The sequence below is a fragment of the Hypomesus transpacificus genome, chromosome 10 (genome assembly GCF_021917145.1).
Source record: "Hypomesus transpacificus isolate Combined female chromosome 10, fHypTra1, whole genome shotgun sequence".
Taxonomy (NCBI): domain Eukaryota; kingdom Metazoa; phylum Chordata; class Actinopteri; order Osmeriformes; family Osmeridae; genus Hypomesus; species Hypomesus transpacificus.
In genome coordinates this window covers 13,661,006-13,677,014 of record NC_061069.1, presented here as the reverse complement: position 1 = coordinate 13,677,014, position 16,009 = coordinate 13,661,006, and the positions used below count along the sequence as shown (strand labels likewise).

Here is a 16,009-nt window from a genome sequence, read left to right as displayed (position 1 = left end):
CCCACAAGCATTTCTTGCCGAATGAAATATTTAAAGATAATTAGGCAGGTCCATGGACTGTAACATGAGGTCATGTGATCTGGGCAAACAGTATCTAAAAGGTTTACAGCACTTTGTAACAGAACCCGCAACCTCCGACTGAGAGGCCCGCTACTGCTCCGACGCCTGTGTGACACAACACAGGAAATGACAAAGTTTTATTTATTTATTTGACAAAGACACCTTTACTGATGTTGTTGAAACTCACACGGTAAACACATAGACTGTATATTATGTCAATGGGTAAACACGACAAGCACGTGAACAGGGTTAGCGAGCGAGGCGACACATGCACAGGAGAACGACAAAATTCGTGTGCTCCTCTCCATTACTCTTTCCGCTTGAACACCTGTCTGCAGATTTTGTCCTCGCACGTGAGCTCCTGCAGAGTCAGGGTTAGATTATGGTCAGGGTCACTGGGCCAAGTTATAGCTATGTTGAGGTCAGGTTATGTTAAGGACAGTTTAAGATCAGGCATTCAGGCGTTATCTAGGTCTGGCTGTGTTCTCTCCACAAGGTGATGTATTATGTGCTCAAATCAATAGTCACTCACACAACTTTTTAAAATACATTATAATATTAATTATAGCTCCTATATTACACATTGTTATGGATTCAGACACTTGTATCCAAAGTGAGAGTACATACTGCATCACTGCAGTATGTACTCTCTTGACACAAAACAGAAACCTAAATACACAGAAACAAACTAGACACAGGTGGACACAATGACGCTAACGACAACGAGACACAGGTGAAGACAATGACAGGGAAACACTAGGGCAGGGCAAAACCAAAAACAATAGGGGGGCACGGCTTTGGCCGTGACAGTCCACCCACCATGTGGAGATGGTTGCTCTGGATCCACAGCTTCCAGCCCCGGTTAGACTTCTCCCCTCGCTGGGTGCATACCAGCACCTCCCCCTCCCACCTCACCAGGGTCTGGAGGGGCAACATGAGGGGGGCAACATGAGGGGGGTAACATGAGGGGGGGCAACATGAGGGGGGCAACATGAGGGGGGTAACATGAGGGGGGCAACATGAGGGGGGTAACATGGGGTGGAGGAGGGAGAGAAGGAAGAGGAGGAATTAAAAGAAGAGGAGTCTAATAAAACCAGGATGATTGGCAGCTCACATCTCTGCCAGTCCCACCTTCACCACCCTGTTGTCCAGCCCCCTGGTGTGTTCCTCAAACTCCTCCCCGACAACAAAGTCCACCTCGTAGTTCCTGAAGGTGCTGAGTGTCTTGGTCTGGAAGCGGTCTCCGTCCTGCACCAGTACCTTGGTCTGGGACAGGTGCACCGCTATCTTCCTGGTGGCAAAGTCTATGTCTCCACACAGAGATAGAATAATATTGACACAAGGATCAATGTCACAGAACAATCTTAAAATATCAACATTTGACAAACTGAACAGAAGAAATACAAAAGCCCAAACCTCAAGAAATAAAAAAATGTATCTACTCAACTTTCTGGTAGCAAACAGAGAAACTGAATGATATTAAAATATCAATATTTGCGGAATAGAACAAACATGTGTTTGAGTCCAACAGCAGAGATGATCTCTTCTCATCTACTCATCATGGTGCAAAACATAATATTTTTTAGTTGGATAAAAAAACTAACACATTCTTAGCCCCAACATCCTTGTTACAGAGTCTATTTCTCCACAGACAAATTGAGCAATATATTGGAATATCCATATCTGAGCAACGGTTTCTACTGTTTTGGGGGGTAATAAAATAAAAACATTCTTCACCTTAATCATCGAGCTAAAGACCGTCACAACACCCAACAGTACTTAGCACTTAACTATCTTCAACATCAAATAATATTAAATATTTACTTTGTTCAGTTAACTTTGAGACTTCCCAGTTTGCCTATTAGTCCATTAATCATTTTAATAAGAATGAAATGAATACAAATTATAATAATACAATTATTAATAAGAATTTGTCAGGAGACGATCAGGAAACTCTTACTCAGGGCTTTCAAGTAATCTTCAAAGTTCTCGTTTGTCTCCAGTTCCCACTTGCCGTTGAAATCTTCAGGCATGTTGGTTGTGAGTTTTGGTCTGGGTGGTGTGTGTGAGGTGGTGTGTTTAATGTGTCTGGGTGGTGATGAAGAATAGCTCTGTACTTGAACCATGTGACTGTTCAGTTGTGTTCTGGGTTCATGCGTTAAGCAATCTGCAGATTGGAGACAGAGTTTAACAAACACCTCAACATAAAAATTAGTAGTTTGGACACTGTGGTACTAGCAGAGACAGAGGGGACGGGGGAGGGAGGGGGGGGGGTGGGGGAGGGAGGGAGGGGGGCTGATCTGAAGGATCAGAGAAGGCTCATTCAGACACACCACACAGATGCCACAAACATACCTACACAAAGTAAGGCTCTCAAACAAATGTATATCTGTATAAAATGTTTTGTGTATGTATAAATACTTTATATCCTATGTTATGATATGCCATTATATTTATAATTATATTGAAAAGATTCAGATTGGATGGTAACAGTGGATGACATTAGACCTATTTGGATGGTGGTTGTATTTACTCCTCTACCACACAGACTTACTGGACTTTGAGCTCCCAGGCAGAGACATGTTTGAACCCAACATCTCTGCACTCACAAGGTCACACAGTCAATGTGCCTCATCAAATAGGGAGTCAGATGGCTAAGCGGTTAGGGAATCGGACTAGTAATCTGAAGGTTGCCAGATCGATTCCTGGCCGTGGCAAATGACGTTGTGTCCTTGGGCAAGGCACTTCACCCTACTTGCCTCGGGGTGAATGTCCCTGTACTTACTGTAAGTCGCTCTGGATAAGAGCGTCTGCTAAATGACTAAATGTAATGTAAATGTAAATAAAATACTAGAGACTCAGATTTTAACATGTTTAAGCATGTGTGAATATCAGAGAACTCAAACATCCCTGAGTCTGCTTTAACTTGGTTCATGTATCAGAGTCTCTTCCCAGGGCAGATGCAGGTGGTGCATCAGGTGGTGCTTCTAGAAGGTGTAGCAGGTGGTGCTTCTAGAAGGTGCATCAGGTGGTGCTTCTAGAAGGTTCATCAGGTGGTGCTTCTAGAAGGTGCATCAGGTGGTGCTTCTAGAAGGTGTAGCAGGTGGTGCTTCTAGAAGGTGTAGCAGGTGGTGCTTCTAGAAGGTGTAGCAGGTGGTGCTTCTAGAAGGTGTAGCAGGTGGTGCTTCTAGAAGGTGTAGCAGGTGGTGCTTCTAGAAGGTGTAGCAGGTGGTGCTTCTAGAAGGTGCATCAGGTGGTGCTTCTAGAAGGTTCATCAGGTGGTGCTTCTAGAAGGTGCATCAGGTGGTGCTTCTAGAAGGTGTAGCAGGTGGTGCTTCTAGAAGGTGTAGCAGGTGGTGCTTCTAGAAGGTGTAGCAGGTGGTGCTTCTAGAAGGTGTAGCAGGTGGTGCTTCTAGAAGGTGCATCAGGTGGTGCTTCTAGAAGGTGTAGCAGGTGGAGAGCTGGCAGCTCCACCAGGACTGGGATGGGACACGATGACATCACAGGTAATCTCCCCACCTTTGGAGATCAGCTGATTCTGTGACAGGTGTTCTGGAACCACGTGGGACAGGATTCCAGATTACTGCTCCTCCCTGCCCTACATAACTCTACTCTGCTCTGCTCTACTTTGCTCTGCTGGACTCTCCCAGGAGGGCTGAATGTCTGAGATGTCCTGCCCTGATATGAGTGGGTACTGGACGATGACCACCAATGAGAACTTTGATGCGTACATGGATGCACTGGGTGAGCATCAGTGTGTCGTGTGTGTGCTGCGTGTGTGTGCTGCGTGTGTGTGTGTGTGTGAGCGTTGTGTGTGTGGTTCAGCTTCTTTAAAATGCCACTATAGATCTGTCTGTATTTTGCAAACACGCCACATTTTATGTGAACGCGCTGATAGTTGCTAAGTTGATGACCACCTTCATGATACTGAAGCATCCTGGGTGTGTTGAACTTGTTTCGTAGCAAAGGGCCCTGGTGTAATTGTAATAAACTTAGTTGGTTAGCAATAGTAGATACATACTGTCATGTTCAATAATTATATCTTCATTTGGCACTTTTATCCAAAGCTACACACGGGGGGACTCAAATCTGCAACCTCTTGATCTGCAGTCAGATGCTCTAACCGCTAAGCTGTTGCATGGTTCCTCATGTTACAGACGTAAACATCGTGATCAGAAAGATCGCCAGCTACCTCAGCCTGGACAAGGAGATTCTTCAGGACGGGACGCACTTCCTCATCCGAACCATCTCCACCTTCAGGAGCTACGACATGGACTTCCTGGTAGGGGAGGAGTTTCAGGAGGACCTGACGGGAGTGGACGACAGAATCTGCATGGTGAGAGTACACACACACACAGGAACATGCACACACACACACGCACACACAGGAACACGCACACACACAGCAACATACACACACACAGGAACACACACAAACGCACACACACACAGGAACATACACACACACAGGAATACACAGGAACACACACAGGAACATACACACTTACACATACAAACATACATATCCACACACGTGCATAAACGAACGTGCGCACACACTCACACGCAGGCCCACGGTCCTGCTTGCGTAAAGCGAGATGTTTGTTGTGTTATTCTGCACTATCAGGCTAACTCAGGGGAGAATCCTCTAAGAGGATCTGCTGGCTTCTAATCTGGGACGATGATTTGATTAAACGTGTGTGTGTGTTTGTTACTGTATTAGGATCGTAGTTCTATAGTCCAAGCATCACCACTCCTGTCAGAATCGGCTTCCTCTCCCTCCTCCAACCTCTCTTCTCCTCTCCCCTTGTCTCTCCCCCTCTCCTCTCATCCCCCCTCTCTTCTCCTCTCCCTTCCCTCTCAGACCACAGTCTGCTGGGAGCAGGACAGGCTGGTATGTGTCCAGAAGGGAGAGAAGGAGGGGAGAGGCTGGACACAGTGGGTGGAGGGAGACCAGCTGCATTTGGTGAGATACACACACCACACACATGCCCTGGCACCCATACACACACACTCTGGCCCACAGAAATGCCTCTGACCTGGGATGGTGCCAGGATAGGCCTGATCCCTGGCTTTCCCACAACACTCACACACATACATACAGTATGTCCTGATTTCCTGTTCTCCTGACTTCCTGTCCCCTCTCCCCTGACTTCCTGTCCCCTCTCCTCTGACTTCCTATCCTCCCCCCTGACTTCCTGTCCCCTCTCCCCTGACTTCCTGTCCCCTCTCCCCTGACTTCCTGTCCCCTCTCCCCTGACTTCCTGTCCCCTCTCCTCTGACTTCCTGTCCCCTCTCCCCTGACTTCCTGTCCCCTCTCCCCTGACTTCCTATCCTCCCCCCTGACTTCCTGTCCCCTCTCCTCTGACTTCCTGTCCCCTCTCCCCTGACTTCCTGTCCCCTCTCCTCTGACTTCCTGTCCCCTCCCCCCTGACTTCCTGTCCCCTCTCCCCTGACTTCCTATCTTCCCCCCTGACTTCCTGTCCCCTCTCCTCTGACTTCCTGTCCCCTCCCCCCTGACTTCCTGTCCCCCCTCCTCTGACTTCCTGTCCCCTCCCCCCTGACTTCCTATCCTCCCCCCTGACTTCCTGTCCCCTCCCCCCTGACTTCCTGTCCCCTCTCCTCTGACTTCCTGTCCCCTCTCCTCTGACTTCCTGTCCCCTCTCCCCTGACTTCCTGTCCCCTCTCCCGTGACTTCCTATCCTCCCCCCTGACTTCCTGTCCCCTCCCCCCTGACTTCCTGTCCCCTCCCCCCTGACTTCCTGTCCCCTCTCCTCTGACTTCCTGTCCCCTCCCCCCTGACTTCCTGTCCCCTCTCCCCTGACTTCCTGTCCCCTCTCCTCTGACTTCCTGTCCCCTCTCCCCTGACTTCCTGTCCCCTCTCCCCTGACTTCCTGTCCCCTCTCCTCTGGCTTCCTGTCCCCTCTCCCCTGACTTCCTATCCTCCCCCGACTTCCTGTCCCCTCCCCCCTGACTTCCTGTCCCCTCCCCCCTGACTTCCTGTCCCCCCTCCTGCCTCAGGAGCTGCGTGTGGGTGATGTGGTCTGCAAGCAGGTCTTCAGCAAGCAGGAGGACAAACCCAGCCAACCGTGATGTTGCCATGGGAACCAGACTGACCCAGGATGGACATAAAAACAGAAACACGAAAGTAAAATTTCACTACAGTTTTATATATATTGTATATTATATATATATATATATATATTTTATTTGTGGCAAATTGACATTGTGATATGACGTGCCAAAGGGCTTTGTGGTCGGTTTGGTAAACGAGACATGAACAGCTGGATTGTGTTTTCATAAACGTCCTGTTTAACAGAAGACGGTAGCTCACTGTTTCACACATGGAAACTGTGGTTGAATCCCTGAGGGTGCTGGACTCTACCTGGTTAGGGGCCCTGGCCGTCTGGGTCTACATACAGGGAGGACCATACACTGTTGTTGAGAAACTAATTACTTCATGTAACTTAATATCATAATAAATCATATTGCTTTTTAATAAAAGCAGATACTGCATGTTTGACTTTGTGTCATTTCAAAAAATGTTGCGTTCACCCTGGTGTTAAAAACATTTGAGGAAATGATTGCTTTACGAGTGCCTTTTCAAGGTGCATGTAGGTGAATCAGATTAACTAGTACCAAGTTGGAGCTGTCACACTCTGTTTTATTAAATGTAAGAGATGGATAGATAAAGAGATGGATAGATAAAGAGATGGATAGATAAAGAGATGGATTGAGTTGTTGGCGAGCTTTAAGACTTCTTGAACACCTGCAGACACACTGCTCCACAGGCCCGGAGCTCCTGCAGGGGGAGAGAATCAGGCTTCTTACAGGAGGCAGAAACAGGCCTTGACTCAGACCATGTCAACACTGTAGAACAGGGGAAACAGGCCTTGACTCAGACCATGTCAACACTGTAGAACAGGGGAAACAGGCCTTGACTCAGACCATGTCAACACTGTAGAACAGGGGAAACAGGCCTTGACTCAGACCATGTCAACACTGTAGAACAAGGGAAACAGGCCTTGACTCAGACCATGTCAACACTGTAGAACAGGGGAAACAGGCCTTGACTCAGACCATGTCAACACTGTAGAACAGGGGTGTCAAATTCAGATAAACAGTGGGCCAGAGTTTGACACCCCTAAGGTAGAACATTCACTTCTGATCCTTCATTTTCTGATGTATTTTCTTCACACACTACTTGTTTTGCTCTTTGGATAAAAATGTTTAAATGTCCTATGAAGTCTCAATGAGGAGCACAGTGCCTGCTGTTCCTGTTCCTACCACAAGGGGTCCCCATCGTGCGGCAGAATGCTCTGACTGGGTTGTGCTCTGAAATCTCTAAGGAGTCATTTCATGGTAGATGATTGCAACCATCTGCTGGAGTTATGAGTACATAATGTGCCAGGCAGTAGATTCAGGCTTAATGACACCGCTGGGATCACAGCAGTGAATAAACACAATAATAATAAACAAGAAAGCTGAAATTAAGCAGAGACTAGATGAGTTATTATTCTGTTCTGCTCGTCAGGCTCCTGGACACCCTAACTCTTGTGTGTGTTATAAATATATGTGTGTGTGTGTGTAGGCTGTGTGTGTGTGTGTGTAGGCTGTGTGTAGGCTGTGTGTGTGTGTAGGCTGTGTGTGTGTGTAGGCTGTGTGTGTGTGTGTGTCTTACCAGGTACAGCTGGTCTCCCTCCACCCAGTGTGTCCAGCCTCTCCCCTCCTTCTCCCCCTTCTGGACACACACCAGCTTGTCTCCTTCCCATGTGATGGTGGTCTACGCACACACACACACACACACACATACACATGCACACGCGCACACGCACAGGGTTGGAGAAAGACAGGCTATTTAGTAAAAATAAATAAAAACAAACACATAAACATTCATGCCCGCTGTGCAACACAGCAGAGCAAACACACACAGACACACACACATAGACAGACACACACAGACACAGACAGACAGACACACAGGCATCAGGTGCCCAGCTATGATGCGTCTCCACAGCAGCATAACCTCTGTACTCTGAGAGACTAGAGGATCAAAACAGGAAGGCCTGCGTTGACCACTGGAAACTAGAACTCACCAGGACAGTTCTAGAAGGCTCAAGGGTTCTAGAACACGGACAAACCCAAACCTGGAGTCTCCTCCTGACTCTTTTGAGCACGTTTGAAAATCGTAGACAATAAACCCTGGTCCTACGATCAACAAACACATTAGGCTGTTCCATCTCTGTGATGGAACCAAGAGAACACAAGGCTTACAGGCTGCTTCAACCAAGAGAACACAAGGCTTACAGGCTGCATACATCTCCACGGCTCACCATGCACTTCCTGTCGTCCACGCCGGCCAGGTCCTCCTCGAACTCCTTCCCCACGTAGAAGTCCATGTGGTAGTTCTTGAAGGTGGACAGGGTCTTGATGATCATGTGATCTCCATCCTGGGTGATGTCCTTGTCAGGCTTGAGCAGAGTGGCGATCTTCCTGATGGCTACGTTGACATCTGCAGAGGACAGGGAAGGGGACAGTCTGGATATGTATGCATGCATCTGTCTGTCTGTCTCTCTCTCTAGTGATGAACACAAACATAAATAAATAGAGGGATAGAGAAAGGGAGAACATGGACAGAGCGAGGTAGACAGACAGATATGAGAGGAGAGCGAGGTACACAGACATACAGAGAGAGATGAGGAGAGAGCGAGGTACACAGAGAGAGATAAGGGGAGAGAGAGGGATGTGGAGAGAGAGATGAGGGGAGAGATGAGGAGGGATGTGGAGAGAAAGATGAGGGGGGAGAGAGATGAAGGGAGAGATGGAGAGATGAGGGGAGAGAGATGAGGGGAGAGATGAGGAGGGAGATGGAGGCATCACTGCATCAAAAATGGAAATAAAAACACAGACAACACTCACCAAGAGCCTTTAAGTACTCTTCGAAGTTGTCGTTGGAGATCATTTTCCAGTATCCATTCAGGTCAACTGGCATCTTGGCAGTTTTCAAGTTTCCTTCCAGGCAATAAAAAGGGAACGATATCGCAGGGTGTTTGCGTCCGAATGAGGGATCGCTTTCAATACCACCAATTTTAACCAGGATCACTTTAATCGGATTACTCGTTACGTTGTCATGTTGTTCTGAGTGCGCAGGTTTAGACCACCCTTTCTCTCCCCCCGTGAGCGCCACAATCCCCCTCGCGCTCCGTGTAACAGGAATAAAGGCCCTCTCACATAATGACCGTGCGCTGAGGTTTGTGTGTAAGGTAAATGTTGGATTAGGGTAAGAGTATTTCCTTATTCATGTGGCGGATATAAATTCATATGGATGAAAAGGTATAGCATATTTAGGAAAGTAGGCAATATTAGTAGGCTATATATTCCCATGTGACCTTTTGTTCCAGGGCCTGTTGAGTAGGAAGCGTAACAGAATATAAAAACTGGTACCCCGAAAATGCTTAATTTGAGACTGAAGGCGCAATTTGAGACTGAAGACGCAAAAAAACTCATGGATTCTCCAGTAACTGCTGCTGGGCAACAGACACTTCTATTGTCACATCTCATAAAACACAGTATAATCGGTGAGCTGTGTTTTCAGCAAACCGGTTCTCCCTGTCAAAAGCACAGCTGCCGCTCGAGACGGAGGGTGCCTTAAAACGGCAGGGAAGCGCTTGTTGAGAAACCGGCCCACGTAGAGGAGAACCCCTCCGGATTACCGGAATCCCCTGAGAATGACCCGGGCCATTCAGTGTGACTGGAACGGGCAGAACTGAATAGATTCTTAATAAAGAGCTCAGCGCGCCCCGTCACCCGGTCCTTAACGGCGCGAAAAAGAAATGAACAGCGGGGAAAGTCTGTATCCAGGCTGTTTGCAGTCAATAACAAAAGACACATTCACAGTGATTCCAAACACAAAACGCTTTAGTGCCCAGTTCACACACTGTATCATGGAAATCCATCTAATTTAATATATAATTCTACTATCCTAATATTATGTTCATCCAAAATACATTTTATGGGACAACTGACTACTTCGTTCATCAGTTAGTGCTTGCCCACTTTTGATGTCTTCATGTTTTCTAGCTGGTTGTGCTTGAGAACTTCGTCATTTTACTGGTAAGCCAGTCCCTGGCCTCACATACTCTGCTCTCTGCTTCTGACAAATGTTCATTTCTTGAATGAAGGAGATGTGGCACCCAAGGAGTTAAATCTACAGCATGAAGTGGTCTAGTATGAAGTGTAGACGACACAACTGGTTACGTCTGCCTCTTTGTTATCAGTCTATAGGCTGAGTCTATCAGTCTGTATATCTGTAAGTCTATCAATCTATTGGTCTGTCAATCTGTCGGTCTGACAGTCTATAAAGGCATCAGTTTATAAATCTGTCAGTCAATTCCTCCAGCTGCTTCAGGCGTTAGAGGCGCCTGCCTGCTGAGGGGTCTGAGTGGGGCTCCCTGTTGGTGAGGGGTCTGAGTGGGGCTCCCTGCTTGGTGAGGGGTCAGAGTGGGGCTCCCTGGTTGGTGAGGGGTCTGAGTGGGGCTCCCTGCTTGGTGAGGGGTCTGAGTGGGGCTCCCTGCTTGCTGAGGGGTCAGAGTGGGGCTCCCTGGTCGGTGAGGGGTCTGAGTGGGGCTCCCTGCTTGCTGAGGGGTCAGAGTGGGGCTCCCTGCTTGGTGAGGGGTCTGAGTGGGGCTGCCTGCTTGCTGAGGGGTCAGAGTGGGGCTCCCTGCTTGGTGAGGGGTCAGAGTGGGGCTCCCTGCTTGGTGAGGGGTCAGAGTGGGGCTCCCTGCTTGGTGAGGGGTCTGAGTGGGGCTCCCTGGTTGAGCGTCTCACTGTCGTGTGTGTAGAGGTGGTGCTGCTGGACGTACTCCAGGACGCTGTCAGGGACCAGGTAGCGCACGCTCTGCCCACGCCGCAGGCCCCGCCGCACCTCGGTGGCGCTGATCTCGTTCCGGATCCACTCCCGGACCAGGAAGATGTTCTGCCGGTGTCGGGACAGCGTGTCGGACCGGTGCACGGCCCACTCCGGCTGCAGGGCGCCCCGGCTCACGCACACCAGGCCGAAGCGTTCCACCAGCTCCTCCACGTGGGCCTCCAGCCACAGGCCCGGCACGCTGAACGAGTCCAGGAAGTCAGCGCCGCACAGCAGCTTCAGCTGGGGGGCTGCGGGGTCTGGAGGGGGAGGGGGCCGGCGTTAGACTGCTAACGAGCGTGTACCAGGGCTAACGCAGCATAGCATAGCCTCAGGTGGGTGTACACGGTCAACATAATGTACATGTGATGATGTTGTCATCAGCCAGCCAGAGGAGAGAGAGCATTCCTGAGATCAGTTATACCTCTAACGCTTGTAACGCTGTAAGCTAACGCTAATACTCTTTAGCAGCGGTGCACTAGCTAGCGAATTATCAGGTAGGTAAAGCACTAGCACGCTACAACAGCTGATCCTGTAGCACCAGCCGCTAATACAGGCAGCATGGGGTTAAAGGTCAAGCTCCTGAGCAGGATCAGGTAACCAGTGAGCCTGCCTGGATGTAGAGGAACTTTTGTGTTTTCAAGAAGAATCTAGATTGATGCTGATGCTGTATTGAGGCTGATTCCTGTGATTATGATTTTTATGATCTTGTTAAACTACTGTGATTTATTTTACTATGTTACTTTCGTCTGTAATGGTGTAATTAAAAATCTCAATGAGCTCTTAGTGGTTAAATTAAGATTGAATTAAAGAAACACAATTTAGACTGAGGTTTTAGTGTGACTGCACTGAATAATGATTACTTGAATAAATAAATGCAGTTTTTGATGATTAGGGTTAGACTATGTAGGGTTAGGGTCTGTAGGGTTAGGGTCTGGAGGGTCAGGGTATGTAGGGTCAGGGTATGTAGGGTCAGGGTATGTAGGGTCAGGGTATCTGGTCTTACTGGGGGGTTGAGAGGACATGCTGTCTCTGTCCTCCAAGTTCTGTTGGTACTGCTTCAGAATCCTCCCATAGTGGTACCTGATACGACACACACACACACACACACACACACACACACACACACACACACACACACACACACACACACACACACACACACACACACACACACACACACACACACACACACACACACCACACACACACACGAGTGTCACTGAGAAAGTCATGAACTGATCCACTGTTAGAGAAAAGCTTCTTACTAAAGTTCCAACGTGTATTAAGATGTTGGTTATGTGAGGTCACATACGGTGTGAACAGGGTAAGGGTCCCCTTCCTCCATCCTGTGCCTTCATACTGCCTCATCCCTCCCATCTCTTCCTCCCTCCCTCCTCCTCTCATCCTTCCCTCCATCTCTTCTTCCTCTTTACATCTCTTCCTCCTCTTCCTCCTCTTTTCATCTCTTCCTCCTCTTTACATCTCTCTTTTCATCTCTTCCTCCTCCCATCTCTTCCTCCTTTTTCCATCTCTTCCTACCTCCCTCCTCCTCCGGACAACAGAACACTTCATAGTTTAATCAGCTCATTGTTGCGCAACACAGCTTAGAAACTGCCCCCACACACAAGGATTTAAATATGGGTCATGTGTATGAGTGTGTGGTGTTAGGGAAGGGTGTTGTACAATGTGATAGGTATTTGTGTACATGTGATGTGTGTGAGTTAAGTGACATCACAGGGAAGTCTGGCATAATCCCAACTAATCTTACATCACTGTTGTACAAAAGCTCTGGAAGGTTCTAGAACTTGGTAGGTTCTGTTGTGAAGGTTCTAGAACTGGGTTGGTTCTACAGTGACGGTTCTAGACCTGGGTAGGTTCTGGGAATGGCTGACCTCAAGGTGACCACTGTCTCCGTCCAATCAGGCTGCTGGCTTTCCCAGTCGTCCACAGACACCCAATCAGAGCTCTGCAGTGCCAGCTTCGCCATGGCAACGCGGTGCTTCGCCAATACCAGCCCCTGCTTGCTGTAGCCGTCACTTACTGGGGACACGATCCCACCCACCACCTTGTACTGGCCTATAGGAGGAAATACAGCAGGGATTGATAGTTCTAAAACAAACTGTAATAAATACTCTGTTGTGATTTGATGTTTAGGAACATGTGCAGGACTGTGTGTGTGTATGACCTGTGCAGGTTTGTAGGTGTGTGAGTGCCCTGTGCAGGTGTGTGTGTGACCTGTGCAGGTGTGTGTGTGTGTAGGTGTGCGACCTGTGCTGGTGTGTCTAGGTGTGTCACCTGTGCAGGTGTGTGTGTAGGTGTGTGACCTGTGCACGTGTGTGTGTGGGTATGGAGAGAGATATGTCTCAAAAGTATTAGTAAATGGAATTACCATGATCCACAAATGTTTCAAGATTTACAAATTTGTTTTGGGATCCATAAAAACAAAATTCTTACTCGTAATTTGTAAGTTGGCATTTAGATAAATGTGCTATGATTTGTACAAATGGATGTCCATTCGTAAATATATTGTTTGTAATTTCTTAAAATAATTAAAATTTCATGTGTGCATTTCTCATGGTCTGTCATTTGTAAATCTACAATTCTCGTGTGAAGTGTTGAATATGCATTTGTGGATCGCCCAATACATGGGCGACCCCCCCCCCCCCCACTGAGCTATTAGCCCGATTTGCTAGCTAACCAACCATGTCACTGTCCCAAAATTGAGATCAAGATTTTCACGAACAAAGTATCGGCCATATACTAGTACTAGGCTACAGTACGGCCGCAGCCTGTGGAGAGAGGTGAACAGCACATGGGATGTGAGATGAGCGGTGTGTGCAGGTGTGTATGATACATTACAGTACAATTCATGAACTGTAATCACCAGCTGCATCACGGGCACGGCACTATCTATAATTCCAGTTATTCATATTTGTGGCATCTTAATCCCCGAATGCATCACGGGCACTTTGCACTAGTGAATATAGCAGCAGGAACAATGTTCATACGACTTTATAAAGGATGCATGTCTTAAAGTTATGCATTTTGCTTATTAAAGTTATGTCTTATGAACTTAGAAGTGTGCTCAGGCTTAAACATTGTGTCTCACACAGGGCAAGGGGAGTCAGGGGTGCGGGCGGAGAAAGAGGAACAATCCAGACGAATTTTGACCTGAGAGTGTGGGGAAAAGGGCTGTATTTTGTGTCTCTATCTCTTCATTTTCAGAAACAACCTTGAACCTAGGTGGAGACGGCACCCGAGCAGGTGGGATGCGTGGGCAAGAACAACTCCCTGATGCACGAGAAGAACAAGCTGAACCCTCTTTGCATCTTTCTATTTTAATTGCACTGTATGATACATTCTGGGGCAGGGACTGATAACCAGTTTGGACTTCGTGAACCAGCCCAAACTCTGTTGTGGGTAGGGAAACGTAGACAGCCCCAGAGCTCTGTACTTGTTGATTTCCAACTGCTGCATTAAAGCTGATATTATTGGACCTCTGCAACTCCAGACCACTCTTTCTAGAACACAGACTTGTGTTGTTGAATACCATCATTACATATTGGAATAGACACAAAGACTTTAAATCCTTCAGTGTGCAGGTGTGTGTGCAGGTATGTGTGCAGGTGTGTGTGTCCAGGAGTGTGTGCAGGTGTGTGTGCAGGTGTGTGTGTCCAGGTGTGTGTGCAGGTGTGTGTGTCCAGGTGTGTGTGCAGGTGTGTGTGCAGGTGTGTGTGCAGGTGTGTGTGCAGGTGTGTGACCTGTGCCGTGCAGGTGGTCCCTGGCCAGCTCAAACAGCCTCATGTGCTGGTTGGTGATGGGGTTGAAGGAGCCACACGCAAGTAGCACCAGGGGCACCCGCACGGCGGCCATCTTGTCTTCCTCCTCACCCTGAGAGGGGCCTCACACAACACTGGGGGGAGGGAGGGGAGAGGGGACAGAAGGGAAGTGAGAGAGAGGGAGGGAAGAGAAGGGGAGGTAACAGTGGTCACTACAACAGGTAATTTGACAGGTTGCCAACATTGCCATCAACGTTACCTTCTGGCAGACATTACCGTAGCATTCGGTCTCGCTCACGCAGACTGGACTACAGTTTCTTTCCAAGGGCCATCAGGCTTCGGAATGAACATTGATATGGACACTGATACACTGTCAACACTCATACTAGTCACTTTACACACTGTCTCTTCAGCTACTGGTTGCACTTTCTGCAATATTGCACAAATTGTACCCTACTGGTCTCTAGGTTAGTGTGGGTTATAAGGTTAGTATAGGTCATGTGTATCAGAGGTTTAGTATACTTACGTACTGTATATTATTTTTTATATTTAGGAGGTTTATTATATTATATGTTAACTTATCATAGGTGTAATTTATGTTCTGAGTACTTGTATGTCTTGTTATGCCAGGAAAAAAGTAAGAAAAAAAGTAGAGGGCTACTTAAGTAACAACTGTGACAAAAGTTGCATAGTTTATCTGAATCATTGGAAATGTCGTAAACCCTATAGGCGTTATAGATGCAGTGATGCGTTAGTAAACTAACTATAGTATTAGTGTGACGTTAGACAGCTGGGTAGCTCGCTAGTTTTGCTCGATATTGGTTGACAGTCAGACCTACGCTGACATACACAGTGTGGAGAAGTGATGTAACTTTAGCTTGCTTAACAGGGGTGGAGTTATGGAAAAATTATATGACATAGATGACATTCTACCTAGCTAGCAACATAAGGAATTAGCTACAAGGATCGATTAACATTATGACCTTTCGACGACAGCAGACACTAAATCAAACTGACATGCCGTGTTATTGTTAGACTATCAAGAACAACCATGACTGCCGAGCAGTAACAATGTTTAAAAGCTAAGTTTACCGTTATCAAACAGTAGACAGTTTGCATAAGGGGTCCATGCCCGGCGTCGGTGTCACAGCGTCAAGTGTCCCCGGTTCTGCGGAACGTCAGTTCAACAGTTCTGTACTGAAAAAGGGCGCCATTGCGACATCTACTGGAGCATGTTGGGCAGTGCCGGTGATATCAAGAC

At 47.7% G+C, this 16,009-nt stretch overlaps 3 protein-coding genes across 5 annotated transcripts; 1 reads left to right on the top strand and 2 right to left on the bottom strand.

Moving 5' to 3' along the window:
• Positions 1–192: 192 nt before the first annotated feature.
• Positions 193–2,275, bottom strand: LOC124472975 (retinol-binding protein 2-like). 3 transcript variants are annotated; one of them, XM_047028170.1, is made up of 4 exons: positions 2,021–2,275; positions 1,192–1,370; positions 880–981; positions 193–421 (listed from the first exon to the last, which is right to left on the bottom strand). In XM_047028170.1, exons 1-4 carry the CDS (start codon positions 2,184–2,186, stop codon positions 368–370), a joined length of 501 nt encoding a protein of 166 aa, XP_046884126.1. In that variant the 5' UTR covers positions 2,187–2,275; the 3' UTR covers positions 193–367. The 3 variants fall into 3 exon arrangements, with proteins under 3 accessions (XP_046884126.1, XP_046884127.1, XP_046884128.1); XM_047028171.1 differs by having other exon boundaries at positions 1,192–1,364; positions 2,021–2,252; XM_047028172.1 differs by having other exon boundaries at positions 1,258–1,370; positions 2,021–2,251.
• A 1,453-nt stretch (positions 2,276–3,728) lies between these two features.
• Positions 3,729–6,165, top strand: rbp1.2 (retinol binding protein 1, cellular, tandem duplicate 2). Its single transcript, XM_047028173.1, has 4 exons — positions 3,729–3,804; positions 4,218–4,396; positions 4,925–5,026; positions 6,082–6,165. Exons 1-4 carry the CDS (start codon positions 3,729–3,731, stop codon positions 6,151–6,153), a joined length of 429 nt encoding a protein of 142 aa, XP_046884129.1. The 3' UTR covers positions 6,154–6,165.
• Positions 6,166–6,705: 540 nt separating this feature from the next.
• On the bottom strand, positions 6,706–15,933 carry LOC124472398 (nicotinamide/nicotinic acid mononucleotide adenylyltransferase 1-like). Its single transcript, XM_047027191.1, has 9 exons — positions 15,841–15,933; positions 14,731–14,882; positions 12,862–13,045; positions 11,973–12,049; positions 10,827–11,226; positions 8,980–9,353; positions 8,394–8,572; positions 7,742–7,843; positions 6,706–6,862 (listed from the first exon to the last, which is right to left on the bottom strand). Exons 2-9 carry the CDS (start codon positions 14,840–14,842, stop codon positions 6,812–6,814), a joined length of 1,479 nt encoding a protein of 492 aa, XP_046883147.1. The 5' UTR covers positions 14,843–14,882; positions 15,841–15,933; the 3' UTR covers positions 6,706–6,811.
• Positions 15,934–16,009: the final 76 nt, after the last annotated feature.

What these genes read in the sequence shown, in the direction of transcription:
- LOC124472975 (XM_047028170.1), bottom strand. Translation starts at nt 2,186, where the DNA reads ATGGTTCAAGTACAGAGCTATTCTTCATCACCACCCAGACACATTAAA. An exon ending in TGGACAACAGGGTGGTGAAG is followed by an intron (nt 982 to 1,191) that starts GTGGGACTGGCA and finishes TTGCCCCTCCAG; the next exon opens with ACCCTGGTGAGGTGGGAGGG. An exon ending in AGAGCAACCATCTCCACATG is followed by an intron (nt 422 to 879) that starts GTGGGTGGACTG and finishes CTGACTCTGCAG; the next exon opens with GAGCTCACGTGCGAGGACAA.
- rbp1.2 (XM_047028173.1), top strand. Translation starts at nt 3,729, where the DNA reads ATGTCCTGCCCTGATATGAGTGGGTACTGGACGATGACCACCAATGAG. An exon ending in TGGACGACAGAATCTGCATG is followed by an intron (nt 4,397 to 4,924) that starts GTGAGAGTACAC and finishes CTTCCCTCTCAG; the next exon opens with ACCACAGTCTGCTGGGAGCA. An exon ending in AGGGAGACCAGCTGCATTTG is followed by an intron (nt 5,027 to 6,081) that starts GTGAGATACACA and finishes CTCCTGCCTCAG; the next exon opens with GAGCTGCGTGTGGGTGATGT.
- LOC124472398 (XM_047027191.1), bottom strand. Translation starts at nt 14,842, where the DNA reads ATGGCCGCCGTGCGGGTGCCCCTGGTGCTACTTGCGTGTGGCTCCTTC. An exon ending in TGGACGACAGGAAGTGCATG is followed by an intron (nt 7,844 to 8,393) that starts GTGAGCCGTGGA and finishes GTGTGTGCGTAG; the next exon opens with ACCACCATCACATGGGAAGG. An exon ending in AGGGAGACCAGCTGTACCTG is followed by an intron (nt 6,863 to 7,741) that starts GTAAGACACACA and finishes CTCCCCCTGCAG; the next exon opens with GAGCTCCGGGCCTGTGGAGC.